This window comes from Cucurbita pepo, chromosome LG04, assembly GCF_002806865.2.
Source record: "Cucurbita pepo subsp. pepo cultivar mu-cu-16 chromosome LG04, ASM280686v2, whole genome shotgun sequence".
Taxonomy (NCBI): Eukaryota; Viridiplantae; Streptophyta; class Magnoliopsida; order Cucurbitales; family Cucurbitaceae; genus Cucurbita; species Cucurbita pepo.
In genome coordinates, this window is record NC_036641.1 from 1,347,072 (window position 1) to 1,368,612 (window position 21,541).

Genomic DNA, 21,541 nt, shown 5'->3' on the forward strand with positions numbered 1-21,541 from the left:
AATGTAATGCAATGCATGATCATCATCACCATTATCATGTACGCGTTCATACTTATCATCATAAATGGAGAAATAACCTTATGTATATGTACACATAATTCATGAGGTCCATATAGTTTTCATCTTTAAATCATTCTTATGACACAACCCTATACATCATTCACACATTACCCTAGGTAACATGCAAGTATTGACCTTCATACGTTTATTATCATTAACATTAACTAGGGTTGTGCCTTAGAAAACTCGTAGACATAATGCATCATAGCATTTAATACATGCACAACATTTTAATTTAGAATCATCGTATTAAGTCATCTCATCATCATACATCTTATATCATTATGTTTTCATGCACCATCATCATCATGTCATCATATCATGTATATAATCACATCATCATATAACATCATCACATCATAATATAACGTAAAGCATAAATGACACGTGCAAGGGGCACTGGGCACATGTCGTCATACATAAGGCAAGTTTTTGACCAAGTCATAGTAGGTCACTTACTTGGTTGACCTAGACCGAAGCTACTACGACTCCTTGATGCTAGCTTAACGCTACTCTCTGAAATTTAATTTTGCCTAAGAGTCCAACAATCATAAATTACAATTATACTATGGGAATTGGCTCACCTAATTTTGCATCCAATAATTTAAACTTATTCCTAAAAATTTAAACCAACTAAGCTTAATTTTGCATAAAAATAATTTAATGGTACTCTTAATAATTTAAACTAGTTAAGCAGGATTATACATAAATAATTTAAACTAGCTAGTAGTTATGCATAAATAATTTAAACTTCACTTCAAAATTTTAAACTAGCTAAAAGGTAGTGATACTAACCTTAAACGCTCTCGAAAAGTTGAAACCACCATTTATAACAGTGTGGAAACCTTCCTCTAGCAGACGCGTTTTAAAGCCTTAAGGGGAAGCCCGAAAGGGAAAGCCCAAAGAGGACAATATCTACTAGCGGTGGATCTGGGCCGTTACAAATGGTATCAGAGCCAGACACCGGACGATGTGCCAGCCTTTTCGCTGTTCTCCGAAGGGGGGTAGACACGAGGCTGTGTGCCAGTAAGGACGCTGGGCCCCAAAGGGGGTGGATTTGGGAGCGGTCCCACATTGATTGGAGGAAGGAAAGAGTGCCTGCGAGGACGCTGGGCCCGAAGGGGAGTGGATTGTGATGTCCCACATTGGTTGGGGAGGAGAACAAACCACCATTTATAAGGGTGTGGAAACCTTCCCCTAGCAGACCCGTTTTAAAGCCTTGAGAGGAAACCCGTAAGAAAAAGTCAAAAGAGGACAATATCCGATAGTGGTGGATCTGGGTCGTTCCAGAGTTGGTCACATATGAAATGATATTAAAGTTCATTTTGTGATATGAATTTGCCAACCAGAGCCTCATAGCTCGAGTCAAAAAGGTTAATATATGGTATGACGATTACCTTTCATCACCATTTCAGTCGAAATTGAGGTATACTCACATGGTGTCATATTAGGTCTTTTTTTTTCATTCTTGAATTCCAAATAAAGGGTATTATATATGAATAATTGATGTAGAGGAAACTAAGAATAGCATGGAAAAAACTATATACAATCCACCACACCCTTAAACTTTGGAACAATTTTAAAACTCACCAAAACCATTCAATATTAATTACACCCACATGCATAACAGCCTGTTCAATTCCATATACAATTTATTCAAATCAATATGAAAACACTTCATATCTATGTATAGATCCTATACATATATTAATATATAATTTCAAATCACACCCTATACATTTGCTTACTTTCCAAATAATAATAATAATATTGGCTCTGTCATTTCTTTACGACATAGTCACGTTACTTACTCCTCACTTTTAAGAGCGAACACTATCCTCATAGACTAACATGGATCCTAGCATGCGTTGTTCCATATATAGGATCCTAACGCAGGTGTATGTAGTTGGTATAGATAGTAATCTTCGATTCTTTTAAAGCTTCTCTTAGTCATTCTATCGTCAAAGATGTGATCCGGGTTCATTCATGTAGTCCTCGGGGTGTCGCAATTATAAATTATAAATAAAAGGTTGAATGAATGAATATATATGGTCTGTTGGAGAAGTGTGAGCTGTGATACATCCATAGACCAAACAGTGGGTTGAAGACCCTAATGGAGTAGACCGGTGGAAGGTAGTGGTGGGGGAGAGCTTCTTCAGCTCTTCTGTGAACAACAAAATCAGAATCCTTGAAATGGGCATTTCTCTATTGGCACGTTGACTCAAATGAAGACAAACAAAAGAAAGGAAAATAAAAAAGATAAGAGACAACCTTGTTTGAGGCATTTCTTCAAACACCTTACCTGCATTGCCCAAACAAACAAAGGAGTTAGGTTGGTCGATGGTGCTGCCTCGGCCACCGCCCGGCATGGCACGGCAGCCCGCTCGCCCATGCAATGCATTTGAACTCAAAAGTGTCTCATTGATTAATTAGGGTTTGAAAAATATGTGTGATTTTTGTGATGTTCATGCACGCACCGCCTATTTAGGGTTTTTCTTCTATTGAGTGTGATGGGAGTTGGAATTTTAATCAAATCAATATTTAAGGTTATCGTGTAAACACATTTGAAAACACAATTTTAAGCTCAAATTACATTTAAATATTTATTATTATTCTTTTTAGACTCTACACGGTGTACACGGGTTTGGTTGAAAAATCTTTTGGACCAACCTGAAAGTTTAGGTCGTTTCCGTTGGTGACTCGATCCATCTTAATAAAGTTCACAACCTAACCCTAAATCCTAAACCCTAAAATTCAAATATCAAACATTCATAATAATCTTAAAACTCGAATACGCATGGATTGAATTGTAACTCTATTTTTTGGTTGGTTGGGTTGACTTGACCAAAAATATGTCAACTAGCGAACCGACACAAATTTTCGATTTTTCAAAATTAAACCCAACCAAAACTCGAAAAAAAAAAAACGAACACAACCCAACATTTATGGTTTCAGTTGGGTAGTCCAGGTTGGTCAGGTTATGAAATCATATTGTGATACCTCACATCCGTTAAGAAGAAGCGAAGTATTCTTTATAAAGGTGTGGAAACCTCTCCCTAACAAAAGAAGCGTTTTAAAAACCTTGAGAGAAAACCCAAAAAGAAAAGCTCAAAGTGGAACAGTGTTACACATACGAACACTCCAAACTCTCTTAAACAACGAACATTTGATCGTGTATGTTATTCAATTACGACTTCAATTCTTTTCCATGATTCAATTATATTAGAAGGTTTATAATTTTTGAATTATTGTGAATTAAGAGTAATAATTTTGTGACATCAATTAAATCATATAATATAAGCACACAAAAAAACATTATAGAAGTGGAAGAACAAAAGAAATTAATTAGAACAAGAAATTGAGGTTAATTTAAAGAGTAGTTTCAACTACAAGTTGAAGAAGTGATCGGAAAGCTTGACTAATTGAGTAAGTTCTTAATTAAAGCTTTAAAATGTCGACGTTACGTATTGTCGCTAGCCTCATGGTTTGAAAACACGTTTATTAGGAAGAGGTTTCTACACCCTTATAAGGAATGTGTCGTTCCCCTCTCCAACTAATATGAGATCTCACAGATAGACTTATATTAGTTTGTAAGGGCCGACTTCGGTCTCCCTCTTAGACTAAGTCAAATCTAGAAATGCAACGGTTGCATGCATGCCCAAAATTCGGATCGTGATTTGAAATTTGAATTCGACACGTATGTATCTTGGCATTCCTCGGCTAATATGGTCACATTATTTATTTCTCACTTTCTAAGAGTGAAAACTATCCCGACCAACTATTTAAATTATATTAGTACAAGTAGTAACTTTCAGTTGTTTTAAGTTTTTCTTAACCCTTGTATCCTTAGAACCACTCAGTTTCGAACGTAGTCGGTTCATTCATGTACCCTCCTTTCCTCAATCACGAAAGGAGACAGCAACATTGTGGTCAACCATTTATAATATGTTCACACCCAATGAATTGCCAGTTGGGTCTAGGTATTTGTTTATTAGGTTTTAGATTTTGTATTTGTTTGTTTTTTGATACATATATCTTCGACCCTTTGACCAAAAGATTACCCAAATTATTTTAGACAACCTTGTCTCTTTTTGTTTTTGTTTTTGTATGTATATTCATTTTTAAAAATATTCCAATCACATCAAAACATTTTCAATTATTATTATTATTATTTTGTTTTTGTATGTGTCGATTTTTCAAGCCTGTTTTTAATTACAAAAATTAAGTAACCGTTCCAATTATTATACGTGCAGAAAATTAGATCATTATAACAACTTTAGATCAACTGGTCGAACTTACAAAATAAGCAAACTCCACTGGTTTCCTTCACTGTTTTTTGTGTACCAATTATATATTATGTGACTATTGAGTAAAGGAACAGTACATGAACAAATCGACACCACATTCAAATGAGAGCGATCTTGAGGGTAGGATAGCTAGGAAAGATTTCAAAGAATTGAAAATCATTATCCATATCAACTAAATACACTTTCCATTTTCGATGACTTGAATGACCTCTTGAAATTTTTTTCAGATACATGTGAATGAGGACAAAACACATTAAAAAAAACGTGTATTAGTCTGTGGGAATAAGTAAGAAGTGCCGAGTACAGAGATACCAAACCTAAATTTCGAATTTGAGACACGTGACGATAAATATTATAAATGTTTTATAAACGAAAGTAATCATAAGTATCTTTTTACATAGGGTAGTTTGCATATTGAATACATCATAAATTCACATGATATATATATATATATATATATATATGAAGGAACACAAAAGTAGCATTGTCCTTATCTCTTTATTCTCAATATTATAATAAAATATAAAAAAAAATAAAAAAAAAAAAAAAGATAAAAAAGCAAAAAAGAAATCAGCTTTCTCATCTATTGATTTGTGAGAGAATATTCTCATCTAAATAAAGTAATTTATTTATAAATTTATGGGATAATTTAACCAAATTAACTTAATTAGACCCTAATCACAAAATATTAAATTAATTAAGCATGATGATGTATTTAAAATTCAATTATTTTCAAAACCCTATAAATAAAAATTAAAAAAAAAAAAAGAGAATAATATCTAATTGTGAGATCTGTTGTGTAATTGAAAAAAAGAGAATAACATTTACGTAGTTGAGATTTAGGTGAGATTTACGTGAAGATANTTTCACGTGTAGGCTAAGTGTGGTAGCAATTCCCTAACTTTAAAGCCTTCATTTTGATTCCAAAACACACACACACACACACACACACCCATTTTAATTGCAGCCATGGCTCTTGAGGCTGTTGTTTTCCATCAGCACCCATTTGGCAACAACGACGATGACAACAACAACAATGATCTCTTCAATTTGGTCTCTTCTTCGGCTCCCTTCACCTTCACCCATGATGAACAGCACCAAGATCTTTACTTTCTCACCAACCAAACACTCAATGGTGGTGGTGGTGGCGGAGGGAGTGGGCGGCCGGCGAGGCGGCGGCGGGGGGGAGGGAGAACCCAAAAGAATAAAGAGGAAATAGAGAATCAAAGAATCACTCATATTACTGTGGAGAGGAACCGGAGAAAGCAAATGAATGAGTATCTCTCTGTTCTTCGATCATTGATGCCTCACTCTTACCTCCAAAGGGTATCATCCTCTCTTTCTCTCTCCTCCTTTTCTCTTTCTCTCTCCTCTTATTACAGCCACAAACTCATCCAATTTTAAAATTAAAAAAATGGGTCTCTTTACTTTGCAAAAACAAAATGGCCCATTTCTCTCTCCCTCTCCAAAAAAAAAAAAAAAATANAATTGGTTCCGTTAGATGAACAGGACTCTCTAGACTTTTGCTTTAGGCTTCTCCAAAAGGCCTCGTGTGTGGCTCCATCATTAGGAGGCTTATTCTTCTTTACTTTGCTCTGCCTTTGATGCTTCCGTAGACAATAAAGAAAGAAAGAAATTAAAAAAGAAAAGGTGTGTCTTTTTTTTTGTGTGTTTCACTTCAATTATAGCAAAGAGGGTTTGGCACAAAAAGGGAAAAAAGAAAGAAAGAAAGAAAGAAACGGTGGGCTAAAAACATGATAGGCAGCTAAGACCAGGCGCACAAATCCATGGGGGGTTTTGATATGTAATGATACAAAGAATGAAGAATTAATGGTTGGTTGTGTTTTGATTACTGGTGGCAGGGCGACCAAGCCTCAATCATAGGCGGAGCCATCGACTTTGTGAAGCAGCTTGAGCACCAAGTACATTTGCTTACCAGCGCTCAAACATATGTAAACCCCTGTTTTCCTCCTCAAAATGCACCAATCTCTCATTTCTTTACCTGCCCTCACCTCTCCTCTGCTGCTGCTGCTGCTGCTGCTGCTGCTGCTTCCTCCTCCTCCTCCTCCTCCTCCTCCTCCTCCTCCTCCTCCTCCCCCATGTCTTCCAACCAGATTCACTCCCCCATTGCCCACGTCCATGTCTCCATGGCTGACTCCCATGCAAACCTCAAGATTAGGTGTACAAAGTTCCCTAAACAGCTTCTTAAGATCGTCTCTGCTTTGCATTCCTTGCGCCTCTCTGTTCTTCATCTCAATCTCTCCACTGCCCACCAAACTGTGCTCTATTCATTCAGTCTCAAGGTTGGTGTTCTTCTTATTGTTACCCATTTCATCCTTTTTTTCTTTTTTAATTCAATTTTAAGATGGGTTTTTGTTTTTCTTTAGGTTGAGGAAGATTGTGGGCTCTCTTCGGAGGATGAAATTGCTAGAGCTGTGTATCAGTTGCTTTGCAGAATTCAAGAAGAGGCCTTCTCCGTTTGAGATATGATAAACTAAATTAGCATTTTTAATTCATCTTTGACATCGTTCTTCTTCTTGTTCTGTTCTTATTTTTTTTCTCTCTCGATCTAAATTTTTGGTCCCTTCATTATGTTCTTTGTGTTTCATTAATTACTTCTAGGCTCTTTCATCATAACTTCCCCTAATAATCTTACTCTCAACCTAATTGCCTCTTTACTTAAAAAGATCTAACAATTCATCCCACTCGTTCCTTTATCCAATCAACATAGGACACCACCAAATCTACCCCTTCGGAGCCCAATGTCTTCACTGACATACTGCTTTATGTCTCAAATAGCCTCCTCAATGACATATTGTTCAATGTCTAGCGCTGATACCATTTGTAACGGTCCAAGTGCACGACTAACAGACTTTCACTTTTTAGGTTTTCCCTCAATTTTTTTAAAACGCGTCTGCGATACAAAAGGTGTTTCGTTCTTCCCCCAAACCAATATGGAATACTTATTGATCCTTTGCTTTTGTTCTTTTATATATTTTAAATATAGTTAGTTAATTAATTAATTAACTAATGGGATTAATTTTCTTAACTTAATATTTTATTTGATATTTTATTAAAATATTTACTTAATTCCTTTCTAAAAAGAAAAGTTTTGTAAAGTGAATGTGATTACTTATTTATTCAACTAATTAATTAATTAGCTATATTGTCTTAAACGTGTTTAACAAGTTAATTAGAATGAGTTAAATTAAGTTGGTACAAAAAGTTATATTTTAATAATTATAATTAGTTACTTATTGATTATTTGTAATCAAATAATTTTTTATTAGGATAAAATTTGTAGCGGTCGTTTATTGTATGCATGACATGTCTATTAAGTCGGAAAAAATCATTTAAATATTTCATAAACGATTCCATGAACTTATACGCTCGTAGTAAAGTCATTAATACGATAACGTGGAAAACAAATAACTTGCATTTAAATAAAGTTAAAAAAAAAAAAAACAATTCCCAGATTTAACCTATGGGCCACAAAAACAACTTGAATGCATCTACCCTAACTTTGGTCTCATGGTCCTCACCACGACGTCGTCATTCTTACTGAAGTGCCTTTTCTTTACTTGAAAAATAAGAGTAGCGCGTGACTTGAGTGTTTTAAGAAATACTTAGTAAGTAACTCCATTGTTGAAGTCGAAAAATTCAATCACATGTAATATGGCAAGGACTTGGGCTCCCTTCTCTAGTCTGAATAGAGTTGGATGTGTAGTACTTTCCTACACATGACTCATGCATGCGCCCATGGACCCACCAAGCAAGCTCGCATACATATCCCCTTGGTCTGGCTTGTCGGGCTAGTGCACGTTCACGCTACCGGACACCACGGAGGAAAAGAGCTTGCATAATATCATGACAAACCTAAATATCCTAAAGTATGAGTTTGTACTAATCATAACGGGGAAGTACTCCACTGCACATGATATACATAAATGCATAAGGTCCCCATAGCTTAAAATCATGCCATAAGTTTGTGATGCAAGTCATACCTCCTTTCATCATAACATAACGAGTCTAAGAAATATGCATGCGCTATTCGTGTCATATCTTTCATACTTAACATAATTTACATGGTGTCGTATATGGAGCGTTATGCATCCACAATGTGGCATAATCATATTATAACATAACTTATAACATGACATAGCATAACACGGCATAACACGACATAACATAGCATAATATGATATGACATATTGTAGCATAACACAACATAGAACATGTGAAGCCAATCATAATCATGCACGTGTATGGGCTGAAACACGTGTCATCATATGTCAGACAATTCGTCTAACAAAGCCAATAATAAAGCCATTTACTTGGTTGGGTAAACCTCCACGAATTTTAAGTATGATTAAGGAAGTGTATCAGAACCTTGAGGCCAATTGTGTTACTATTGAGTGTAGGGTCGGGACAAGGTTGACATTGTGATCTCGTTAAACCATTTTGAAGAGGGACTACACAAGTAGTTAGCTCGAGATGAGGACTCCTATTAAATGTAGAGACCAATCAAGGTTGACGTCGTGACTCCGTAAATCAGTCTTGGAAGAGATTACGGACTACACGGGTAGGTGGTTCAGGGTGAATACTTTGATTGAGTGTAGAAACGAGTCAAGACCGACGTCGCAACTTTAAACTGGTCTTGAAAGAGACTAAGGACTACATGAGTTGTAACGACCCGAGAAAAAAAAAAAAGAAAAAGAAAGAAAGGAGAAAAAAAAAACTCTTTCGCCGGAAGACCCGCGAGTTTTCCGGCGACCGCCGTGTTGTGCGGATCCCACAGGGAGCAAGGCTCCACGTTCCCCTCCAAGGTGCCAATCCTCAGCAAACGTTACTCAGCCAACTCCCAAAATCCCTTGGACCACCTGCAAACACAGAGAAAAAGGAAAGAATTCGAGAGAGAGAGAGAACTCCGGCGAGATAACCCACGGCGAAAAATCCCTTAATCGACGTCGAAAAACATAGTTAGCACCACAAGGAGGGTCCTTAGCGACTATGCATCATCATAGGGTAACTTTTGTACCTCTTCCGTGCGGATTATCGTCGGTAACCGAAGCCAGGAAATTGGGTTTTCTAAACGTTCTTAAATCTGTAAATATAGGATCGTTACTCGAGTAGTTGACAAGGAGAATACTTCTATTGAGTGTAGAAACGAGTCAAGGCCCACGTCGCAACTCTGTAAACCGCTCTTGGAAGAGACAAGGGACTACACCGGTAAATGACAAGGAGAGTGTCTATAATGAGTTTAGAACATATCAAGATTGACACGCGTTAGCCAATCTTGAAAGGGGACTATAGACTACACAGGTAGATGAGTCATAATAAACCGTTTGGAACGTCAAGACCTACACTTACAAATCCCTTTCCCCTTTTCTCTCCTCCCTCCATTTTCTTCACTGAGCGCCCGAACGGTTCACAAATCTATAAAGATTTCACCGTTTTCAATCTAAACATGATTTGAAAAATAAAAAATATATATATTACAGTTCCAAAGATCGATGGTTCGACCCCATCTCGTGAAAAGAAAACTCTCTCTACTCAAGCTTCCTTGTAAGCAATATAGCGTCTAAGATTCCCACAGCATTTGTCTTTTCAACTTTTTAAACTCATCTACTAAGAAACAACACAATTATACAAACACTTCGATCACAAAAGAAAGAAACATTGTCTTATTCACCAAAATTTATTGAGCCCTTCGTCTGTCTACCTCATAATTTTGAGGGTAAACAAGAAGGATTCATCACTGCCAACATGCTGTGGTTAACTTTAAATGAGCTAAGGATGAACATGTTGGATCTTTTGTCTTGATTGTAAAATTTATGGCTTTGCTGGTCCTGTGGCTTGAAGTTGGCTACCACCCTCTAGATTGCTTCTATCTCTCATTCTTGTTTTATACTCATCAAGATTCCTTTGTTCTTTTCTAGATTTGAGACTAAAAGTTATGTAATGGCTACCTAACATGATATCTATCTCAAAAAGCTGCTTGCCTAGATATTCAACTCTTGCACCCAATGAATCAATGATTGGAGGTGATGGATCGAGGGAAAGAAAGTTCTTATTTCCGAGCTAAACTATGTGAATAACTAGTGAATTAGAGTCAAAGTTGTAACTTATACTGTTCAAAAGGCGCTCCTTTAAGTACTAAGTGTCTAATCCTAAGCTCAGATCTTCAGTTAAGCTTTCGACTCGATGAACATGTTAGCATGTTAGCATGTTAGCAGCAACAAGATATGTGATTGAATTGAAAAAAGACAGAATTCTTGACAGTTTACAGTAAGAATATTTTGTAGGCTGAAATGATAATCAAAACGTTCATGTACATTGTCTAGTTTATGATGAAGAGATGTTTAATATAGATGGTTGTAGCCTGTGCAGGCTCACATTGACATGCTCTAAAATGCATACCTTGATCTGTTCTTGAAGGCTTTGTTGATGCACTTGGACAGGGAATAGTTTTCACTAAATGGAGTAAAATGAGTCTCATTTGAAGAATCTAGATGAGGAAGATGGGTTCTTAACGAGAGGAACCAGTGACTGCACGACGTCGGTCATCAGAGGTCGGTAGTCGGCTTCGGGCTGCACGCACATTGCTGCAATGGCTGCAACCTGAGAACAGATTGGTTATAAGGGTCATCAAAAATGGAGTCAGATAAGCAATAGAAGGCTTAACAAACCTGAATTAGATCCTTCTTTGAGTATTTTCCTTGAATGGCTGGGTCGATCATTTTCTCTACTTTTTCTCTATTGGTTAGCCTTGGGAGAGCCTAGAAGTCATATACTAATCTATCAGACAAGAACGTTTAGGGGTAGGGGTAGCTATCTCTGGCCTTGTAGCTTGTTGAAATGTAATGGAATTAACTAACCCATGAGACAAGAACGTGCTCGCCCTGTGGCCGCTTGATATCAACTGGCACTCGACCCGTCAAAAGCTCTAGCAGCACAACACCATAGCTATACACATCTGACTTTGTTGTGAGTTTACCTGTTGAAGCATACCTACACATATAGAACTATAATCAATGTAACGATCGTAATTGGCTTACGAGCGATCCACACAAGGATGAAACAACTCACTCTGGTGCAAGATATCCTGTTGTTCCGAGTACTTGCGTAGATATTTGACCATTGATCTTATCAGAGCCCATCTTGGCCGAACTGAAATCGGACACCTTGGCTCGAAAATCCTGATCTAGCAGAACATTGGTGCACTTGAAGTTTCTATGGATAACAGATGGAACTGCATGCTCATGGAGGAACTCAAGTGCCTTGGCACAATCAAGGGCTATCCTTAATCTAGTATTCCAATCCAATGGCTTAGATTCAGTGTTGGGATTATGTAGATGATGATGGAGAGTACCATTGTGCATAAATTCAAATATCAGTAGCCTATGGTGTTGGTCAGCGCAGTAGCCAAGCAACTCCACCAAACAAGGAGAGTGCAAGCGGCTCAGCAGATCCACCTGCCACTTTAAACTTTCAATTTCATCCATTTAAATCTCGAACTCGAAAAACGACGACGAAACTTCAAAATCATGGTAGGAAAATGTTTCAACTCGATCACGAAAAGCAACGAAATGCACAAATCCAACGCAACCAAAAGAACCAATACCTATAACAAGAGTGTCATATCACATTCATCGCGTTTAAATTGCACCCATTAAGTGTATAGCTCTTGTATTTCAGAAGAAAAATCGACCCAACTCAACCCAACCCAACCCGGATCGAAATGGGTAATCCCAACTTCAAAAACTAGGCTCATATTTGGATAAACATGGAAGTGAAAACAAATGTAGAGAGAGGGAAGAGTTAATGAGAGTGATTGACCTCCATTCTGAAAGCACGTTCCCTGTGCTTGCCATCTGTGTGGAGCATTTTAACAGCAACCACGGCTCCATCTCCAAGAACCCCTCTGTAAACAGCTCCAAATCTTCCATTCCCAATGAGATTGGCTTCATTAAAATTATCAGTGGCCAATTCCAGCTCCTTGTAAGTGAAAACCTGAACTCCCCTGATTCTGTATTGAGGAATCCTCCCTGAATTCCCACCGTACAAACAACCACCCCCTTTCACTTCTACAACCAATTAACTACATTCAGCTACAATTACATTCAATGATAAAGAACAAAATGGGTTGTATTTTACCTGGGCTGGAGTCAAAATGGATGGCTGTGTGGGGGATGAATGTGGCGGATTGTGCGGCGGTGGAGGCAGCGGCGGTGGCAGGGTTTGATGGGGTTTTGAGACGGTGGAGCATGAAGATGAGGAGGAGGATGGCGAGGAGAATGGCGATGGAAATGATGGAGGAAATGATGATGAGGAAGGAGTTGGAGCTGAGAATGGCACTGTGGTGGCGGTGGCGGTGGTGGTGGTGGTGGTGGTTGGCATTGGAATAGTTGTGGCGGTGGATATGGTATTTTGGTGGCGGTGAAGTGTTGGGTTCCATGGAAGGAAATGGGGTTTGAGAGAGAAAGGAAGAGAGGGATGATAGATTGAGAAGGAAGGTAATGTGGTAATATGTTAATGGAGGTTGAGCTTCCCTTTCAAACAGGACATCCCTTGTCTCTTCCTCTTCTCCCTCTCACATTCATTCTTATCATAATACAATATATTACCTAATTAGGCTTTCCCGACAAAGAACTCGTACTCTTATTACAACGATTCATACCCATGATTTGAATCAAGATTTAAAATTTGGAGCTTTTATAATTTAGGCACTGAAAAAGTAGATGCATCGTTCTTTTATGTAACGACCCTAAATTTCTACATATTCAAAGTCACTACTCACATCTTATATGTTTAAATACGAAATACTAAAATACATGAATTTACATGAGTTTATCTATGTACATGCCACGTGTTAGTGAAGTGAAGTGTGGGGAAAGGTTTTTTTTTATGTGATCTTAGTAATCTTATCATAAGTACATGTAATAATAGCCTAAGCTCAGAGCTGGCTTTGGCCCATTACGTATCGTCGTTAGTCTCACAGTTTTAAAATGTGTATACTAAAGAGAGGTTTCTACACTGTTACAAAGAATGTTTCATTCCTCTCTTCAACCGTGGTGGGATTTGACAATCCACACCCCTTCTTCAAGGCCCAATGTCTTCACTATCACACCGCTCGGTGCCTAACTCTAATACCATTTGTAAGAAAATATTGTCCACTTTAACTCATTACATATCGTCATCAGTCTCACGATTTTAAAACGCATCGGTTAAGAAGAGATTTCCACACCCTTGTAAAAATGTTTTGTTTCTCTCTCTCACGTGGAATCTCACAAGATGTGATTTTGGTTCATCCATGTACTCCTCGACCCGCCCGATTTATCTTTGTTTATGAAAATAATGGTTTAAAAAAAAGGGGTAATAGTGTGAATATTATTTGGTAAATTGGGTGGAGTGAAAAAGAATGCATTATTAGAAAGAGGACCACTTGAGACATTTTTGAGGTAAGGAGATAGCGAGAGGGTATTGGGTAAGTGATATATGCAACCGTGCCACCCACATTTCCACATTCCCATTCCCAATACCTACATCCTATTATTTATTTAATGGAATTATAATGTTTTTTAATCTACTAAATAATACGATACTCAACCCGCTACGAGCATACATGTAATTACCCGCTAAAAGTATTTTTTACGGACAAAAGTAGGACAAATAAATCAGGTTGATTTTTCGATCAAATTTATTTCATACCTTCCGCTTTAGATATAAAAAATACGACATTTTAAGGTCTATAACGACCGAGAGAGTACTGGAACGTGTGAAATTCAACTGCTTAATATGTATCTTAAAAAATCGGAGCTTAGAAAGTGGTTCGTTGTATTTAAAATAAGAAAATTGAATAGGGGGAGGTGGAGGATGTGTAGAATGAAGAGTTATTTGGGGGAGAAGAAAGTGAAAGTCAATGGAGAGTGAAACAAAAACCGCATTTATTATTGGGTTTTTCATTGTCTTATTACATGTTTTTTTTTTAATCATTTTACCACCAAACTCACATGACAATCATTAATATTTAATATATTATTTATAATAATCTTTTGCAATTATAAGTTTTATAATGAACATTTTCAAAGTATAAATCCAAATTAAAACGAAAGTGATAACGTAAACTTATTTTTTATAAAACTATTCAAAGGACGTGGATAGTGACCTTTATAAAAACATTACTATTGAAAGAACGAAATCTCGAGCATTTGAATTTAATAATTTAGTTGCTTTTTTTTTTTTTTTTTTTTTTTTTTTTTTTTTTTTTTTTTTTTTNACGTTTTAAATGTAAAACTCAAGTATCGAATCATCAATCTTATAGAAAATAATATACATGTTATATCAACTATATCAAGTTCAAAGAGTCTAAAAGTGTTTCCAATAATGATATCTAACACGATATTCAAAATCGTGTCCTAATTGATTTGAATTAACGACGTTATAGATACAAAAAGTCCAAATTCTAGTCAATGAAAGAAAAGCAATAAATGTCTAAAGGACTTGAGTAATACAACAATTTAAACCAATTTATGTAATCAATATGAACATACTCACAATTCTACAAGCAATTGAGAGGGACATTGCCATGCGCCTAGCTTAGGTTGGCCCAACACCACTGTCAAATACCATTATCTCTGCATGTGTGGAATTTTGTCTCTTATCTTTGAGAGTCCCTTTCACTTTGTATCAGCTCTTCTCTCCTACCAACATGCTGAACTGGAGCTCACAGGATACATATTGCTGTTTGTAGTTCTTTTGTTGTACATTGGTGACTAGCTGGCCTTGGTTCAATTACTGCCAAAGTCAAAATATAAGAGTCAAACTCCACTCAAGATCAAAAGGCTCTTCCAATATGATGAGTGTCATTAATTGAGGACTTGGTGATCTTCATCACTCAATGGCGGATCAATCAGCATCACTCACGTGCCCAGGAATATCATTGATGCCAAAAGCAGCTTCTCTACCACTTTCTGGAAAGCGTCAAAACTGACTGGACATAGAAGGGTAGATACCTGCCATCTTACAACAAGCAATATAGAAGAGTAACTGTAGCCAATCAATGTGGCTTCTTGAAATGAACAGTTAAACTTGAGATGAGAATCAGACCTTGGTTCGTGAAAAAGTACAGGAAGTATATGCTTATGCTCAGGAATTTCTCAGTTTCCTTCAATTTCGTAGATCAGAGATGGAAGATGCTTTGAACAAGCAACAAGGAAAAGACAGAATATGTTTCCCCAGTGTTTGGTAAACAACACAAAAATTATGGTACCTATTGGCAGTGTCTAAAACATGCCACTCTTTTGAGTACAAAAATGTGGGGTGAGGAATCGAATCAATAACCTTTTGGCTGAGATATAATATGTTAACAAGTTGGATGTATGCTCAGGTTCGCAAGATGATGCAATTCCTATTTAACATTTAAAACTACAACAATTAAAGAGTTTAATTTGGAGAAGAGGCTTTACAACCTCATCAATCTTCAGGAAAACCTAGAAACCTATTGATGAGTCTTGCAACTGGTTTAGCATCACCTTGTGTGTATGGAATGAGAGAGTCCAAGTTCATGCTCTCTATAGTCTGATGTAGCGTTTGGGGACGAGCACAATACAGATGCTTCCTCTCAGCGAGTTCTTCTGCAAGTTCAATTTGATGATTGTCCATTAGATCTTCGTTCACTACCACAATCAAAGGTTTACCTAGTCTCAATGTCTCAAATATGCTGCCGGAACCTGCACAAATTGGAACCAAACGTCAAGAACAGACCCAAGCACAAAGGAGCGCAGTAGTTTGTCTTAGATTGAAAAAAAATTATATATAGAAAAAACTTATGATTTTTAAACCTTTCTACTAATTTTCCCCACCGTTTTCATAGAAATATTATGCTTTGTGTGTACGTATTTACGAGTATAGAATTTTGGTCTATGTCAAGATTTTTGGATCCAGCCATAATTATGAAGGATAAACAGGACATAATGAGTTCTGACTTTCCTGGCATTGAAAATATGAAGGAAGGATGAAAAGGATTATCATCCAACAAATGACACAAAAATTCAAGAGTGGGCATGACTACACCAGGCTTTATCATCCTTTCACTTTTCAAACAGAGAAGACTTTCGGTTTTGGAAGCTGAACTGTGGTGGTACACTCTACAGGTTATCTAGCACACGTCCTTGTGGCTTGGGGTCTATCAAATAGCACCCACTTTTATAGTGTCTGGAAGGATAAATTCCCCAAAAACGGTAAAAAAATTCCCTTGGGAGCTTAGCCACTTTTTTCCCATGACAACCTCCAAAATAGAACCCCAAGGCTGGACAATCTCCCCAAACTGGTTCCCTTTATACAAGAAAAAAAAAAAAAAAATGACAGAATCACAACGCGATAATTTTATTTCCATCTCCTTCGCTGCTAGTTTTTGGGATCTAATACCTTCTCCTCTAGTTGGTACACATCCCTCCATGAGGATTCTCTGGGTATGCCAACTTTAGTCCTTGAAGGGTATTCAACAGAGTGAAAAATTCTTTGGAACTAATTTGTTGGGGTATTTTTGTGGTCCACGTGGAATGAAAGAGACACTTGAATCTTCAAGGAAAAGGGAAAAACTGTGATATTTTTTTCAAATCTTTTCCTTGGCTCTAGGTGTAAAAACTACCATCAATTTAAAAGTTACAGTATAATTCCGCTTTTGTCAAATTGGAGGTGTTTTTTGAAAATCTCCTTCGATCTGGGATCGGCTCGCTCCCTTTTTACATTTTTCTAATTTCAAATCATTTAGTTTCTAGTAAAAATAAAATGCATCCAACAAATGACTCAACAATGCAAGTTTCCATATTAAACTCATAAAGTATAAACCTAAAAATTTCAACTTTTTACAAGTGACACAATAGATAACTTCATTCATTTAGACGCCACAATATAATTAAAATAATCAGGTTTTAGGTGCCCAGGTGTGTGCCTCTTCAAGGGTGGATTTTTCTGTTAAGTACGCCTAAGTCTGCCTTCCAAAAGTGGTTAATCGCATGCTTGGCAGGGGCAGGACTGAAAAATAGAGCCAAGTTTTTGTGGAATAATGCTGTTAGAGATTTTTATGGCTGCTGTGGAAGGAAAGCATTTCTCTCCCCCCAGTCCTAAACTGTTTGTTTTTTTTTTTTGTGTTAATACAAGTTCTTTATGTCCTATGTAAAAAATAAAATAAAAAAATACAAAAGGAACCATTAAACTGCATACTAATATTTTCTCTCAGATTGAATAGCACATTAATTCAGATGTTGAGGATATTACCTATATCAACGTGCATGTCATAGAAAACACGTGCACCAGATGACAAAATAACAAGAAATAACACTAATGAATCATGATTCATATCATCTAGATAAGGAGATGCCAGTCATAACCCAGGAGACCAAATAATACTTCGAATCACATTGTATGGACAATAAAGTATAAAAGCAGAAACTTGAGGCGTTTTACCAGCATGGCTAATTACAAGAGATGCTGATTTTAGATGATCTGCTATGCTTGAAGAGAAAGAGAAATATTCTACAACAAGCCCATCTTCTCCATGATACTGCACATTAAGTATTTTATGAGAATTGAGAAGATGTTGCATTATAGATCACTTTAAACTTTTAGATAGAAAAAAGGCAATTACTTTTTATTATATATACAACATCAAAAAATCAAAGTTCATGCAGGTCCAAGCCGAAGGCTGGTTGGAAAAGGGCTAGACCAGAATTGCTTGGAATATCTTTCAGGCAAGCCTCAAAACTTGGAATAAGATCAAAATGGGACTCTAACATGTGCTCTCAAAGCAGGGTGTTCTTCAGTAGAGTTAAGTCATGAGGATGTTGATCATTTTTTCCTGTGATGCTCTCTCTTTCAATAAATTGTTGGAAGATCTTTATGGAATTTGTTTAGCTTCCAGTCTTCCCTAGGATTGTTAGAGGGTCAATCCTTTGTATGTTGTATGGCCATCCATCCACTTTTGAAGTGAGAGGTTTTTGGTCTAAATCAACGAAACCAATTTAAGAGGAATTTAGTTGTCGTTAGGAAAATCTGAGCCTTGAAGGGAGAAACATTACCAATAATCGTTGTACCAGATATAGAGTGACAATTTTTCTCTAGATTGTTTTCTCATAAAGGACTAACATCATTGACTTTTTCTATGAATTCAGAGTCTAGATGGTGTGTGCTCTCCTCCTATACATGCCAGATGTAATGGAGGATATGGAGCACATTACATGGAAATGTCATTTACCCAGAAAATTTGGGAGTGTTAGTCTAAAGTTGATTAGAGACTTTCAATCTGTGTTGGGGAAGTCCTTAAAAAAAAACGTTGAGATTAAATAAAAATTTATGTTTGAGAAGGCCCTTTTGCAATTTACACTCACCACTCCAAGTTAGGGAAGCTTTCTTTACTTGGCACTTTTTTCTACTATTTGGTAGAATATTTGATTGGAAAACAGTAGATTGAATTTTAAGGGTATAGAGATTTCTTCAGAGGAGGTTAAAAGTTTGGAATATTTCGATGTCTCCCTTCAGATATTGAACTACATGATAATTCTTCTGTAACTATGAGTTAATTCTAGTTCTAAACAACTGGACCCTCTTTTTTGTAATTTTAAGCTCCTTTTAGACTTGGGCTTGTCCTTTTGTAACTTTTTCATTAAAAGAAAATGAAACTTGGTTTTTCATCACAATGAAAATGTTAAATACGGTTTGAAAGCACTATAAACCAACCTAAGACCACATTTGGAACCAAAACACGGCAATTTGAAATGAAACTAGCTAACAAGTAACATAAGAAATGATACACCAAAAAATACCTCAGTCGGATTATATGTACCACGTCCCATTTGAATGAGAAGGTGGGTGTAGCCTCTAGCATATAATTTTTGTTTTACTTGCTCAGTGTCTACTGCTCTAACCAAAGCATCAAAACACGTTGTTCCCACGGTAACAAACACCATCCTTTTAAGTTTACCGTCAACCTCAGTATCCCCCATTCCCAATTTAATGATTCACCACCTGCCGTTGCAACAGACAGGAATGAGCAGCTTTAAACAAAAGCATAGCAACAACAAGATATAATGGGACATGGATAAAAAGAAAAATCATCCAGACGTATTGAAGATATCGAAGAGTGCAGAGCAAAGATCTTAAAACTATCAATAAGGCCTCAAAATAACCGTGAAATCCCAACCGAGAGGAACTCTTTGTTCAATTTCTTCTCCCCCTTCCCCCATCTCTCCCTCTATTCATGAGCAGGCACTTATCCTCCCCAGCTATACATACAACAACTGAAACAAGATTTTCAACATAAGAAGCCCCGACAAGGGACATTAACACTACACACACGGACATAGTTGTGTATATGGATCTATTTAACACTTCATAATCATAATACATAAACATATAAAGTCAACATAATAAAAAAATTGCAGTTCAGTAAGAAACCATACAATTTCTAGGCAATTGACAATGGTAGAGAACTCATGATCCATCATTTAACCAAACAAAGCTCAAATAAAAATTAAACAGAGAGTCTACAAGCCATTGGACTGAAACACAAAAAGGAAATGGAAAATAGTAAAAACAAATAAAATCAAAAATGAAATGGAGGATTAAGCTATTAGAGTATTAGAAGCTGCTGCTAGGGTTTACCTTAGGGTGAGAATAAATTTAGGGAGGGTGGAGGAGATGGGCAAACGGCGGTGAGCGATTGTTCCAATAATCAATGACCAGAAGGCAAAGAAATTGAAATTAGAAGAAAGATGGAGAGAAGAAAACCGCAAATCAGCCGGCGTGAATGGTGATGAGATAGCCGCAGATTGTCGGATCTCGAAGGCGTATACACAACTGTTGTTAAATTATGAAAATTACTTTTCAATTTTTTTAAAATATATTTGTTTTAATTTTCAAAACTTAATATTTTTAAATTTTAATTACCAATTAATACTTTATTTCTAAAATATTTTTAATAATTGAGTGTGCGTTAATAAGTCATTTGAGTTTAATATATAAATTGAGAGACACACGAACAATTTGAATCATAATTTTGAAGACAACCCGTGGGAACAGAAAAAGATGATATAAAACTCTAAGAATTCAATTTAATAACCTTGTTGACAAGTTTTTAGATCTAGAAACCATAACAAATAAATCTACGAGAAAATAACATCTGCATTTAGCTCGATGATCAATATTAAGATTAAAGAAAACTTATTTTTAAATTTAAGATTTGAATTAATCGAGATAACTTGATGAAGGCTACGTCAATAACTCTATCATACAAATTTGTAAACTCAAATCTGTCACACGAGTCTCTTATCATTCCCTCCTAAGCACAACTTATCGACTAGATGCGAGTAACTAAGATATGATTCTCCCTACCCCTTCAACTGTTGGGTTGATCTTGGACAAGAGAAGGTGACTCTGTTGTCTACTTCCTCCTCAGAGATTGGTAGTGTTTTTTTGACCATGTCTCCATAATTGGATTTAGACGATTAAGAATGTCCATATTCAATGTGATATTGTGATTCAATCCTTGAACATTCTATTCCGAGACTATATACTTATCTATTGTATCTTAGCTTAATCGGCTACATGATTTGGTTTAGTGGGACCCACTTTCTTATCGATCTTGTTATTTTATCTTCTTTGTTGGTAGACACCTACCTTAGATGTCAGGTTGTCAAATTCATTTCTGTCTGTCGCCCTAGATGTTATGGCTCATGTTGTTGCTCGTGATTCTAGTGTTTAGTTCTTAACACAACACAAAGTTTTTTTCTCACAGATGATGCCAATTGTTGATATCGAAATCTAAATCGTCAAATCGACAAATGTACCTATAAAATAAGGAAAAGAACATCATGTGGTTCTAAGCCATTTACACTTCGATGCTTAAAGTATATATTTGATGCATATCTTAAAATGTCGTTAGAGACTATATTTTATAATTGTATATATGTAATGTCTACTTGAATGTCTCGACACCATACAAAAATCTAGACACCATACAAAAATCTCACAAAGTTATCAAAATGACATCATTACAAAATGGTTACTCAATCTTTCCCATTCAAGTTGAATAGACTCTTAAAGTGTCAAAAAGTTGGTCACCAGCCAACTCTCATTCAAGGTAAATTTCGCTCAATGACGTTCATCAAAGATAT

The 21,541-nt window shown here is 36.4% G+C and overlaps 3 protein-coding genes across 6 annotated transcripts; 1 reads left to right on the plus strand and 2 right to left on the minus strand.

Moving 5' to 3' along the window:
- Nucleotides 1-5,271: 5,271 nt before the first annotated feature.
- On the plus strand, nucleotides 5,272-6,959 carry LOC111792889 (transcription factor bHLH94-like). Its single transcript, XM_023674508.1, has 3 exons — nucleotides 5,272-5,693; nucleotides 6,230-6,670; nucleotides 6,755-6,959. Exons 1-3 carry the CDS (start codon nucleotides 5,337-5,339, stop codon nucleotides 6,848-6,850), a joined length of 894 nt encoding a protein of 297 aa, XP_023530276.1. The 5' UTR covers nucleotides 5,272-5,336; the 3' UTR covers nucleotides 6,851-6,959.
- Nucleotides 6,960-10,596: 3,637 nt separating this feature from the next.
- On the minus strand, nucleotides 10,597-12,951 carry LOC111792874 (probable serine/threonine-protein kinase PBL7). 2 transcript variants are annotated; one of them, XM_023674485.1, is made up of 6 exons: nucleotides 12,525-12,948; nucleotides 12,207-12,454; nucleotides 11,457-11,842; nucleotides 11,246-11,378; nucleotides 11,057-11,146; nucleotides 10,597-10,988 (listed from the first exon to the last, which is right to left on the minus strand). In XM_023674485.1, the coding sequence occupies exons 1-6, from the start codon at nucleotides 12,823-12,825 to the stop codon at nucleotides 10,863-10,865; spliced, it is 1,284 nt and encodes a 427-aa protein (XP_023530253.1). In that variant the 5' UTR covers nucleotides 12,826-12,948; the 3' UTR covers nucleotides 10,597-10,862. The 2 variants fall into 2 exon arrangements, with proteins under 2 accessions (XP_023530253.1, XP_023530255.1); XM_023674487.1 differs by having other exon boundaries at nucleotides 10,785-10,981; nucleotides 12,525-12,951.
- A 2,589-nt stretch (nucleotides 12,952-15,540) lies between these two features.
- LOC111792896 (UDP-N-acetylglucosamine transferase subunit ALG13 homolog) lies at nucleotides 15,541-20,218 on the minus strand. Of its 3 annotated transcripts, XM_023674516.1 has the most exons (5): nucleotides 20,031-20,218; nucleotides 19,556-19,666; nucleotides 19,193-19,394; nucleotides 17,838-17,934; nucleotides 15,541-16,099 (listed from the first exon to the last, which is right to left on the minus strand). In XM_023674516.1, the coding sequence occupies exons 3-5, from the start codon at nucleotides 19,370-19,372 to the stop codon at nucleotides 15,843-15,845; spliced, it is 534 nt and encodes a 177-aa protein (XP_023530284.1). In that variant the 5' UTR covers nucleotides 19,373-19,394; nucleotides 19,556-19,666; nucleotides 20,031-20,218; the 3' UTR covers nucleotides 15,541-15,842. The 3 variants fall into 3 exon arrangements, with proteins under 3 accessions (XP_023530284.1, XP_023530283.1, XP_023530285.1); XM_023674515.1 differs by lacking the exon at nucleotides 19,556-19,666; XM_023674517.1 differs by lacking the exons at nucleotides 19,556-19,666; nucleotides 20,031-20,218 and adding an exon at nucleotides 19,829-19,909.
- Nucleotides 20,219-21,541: the final 1,323 nt, after the last annotated feature.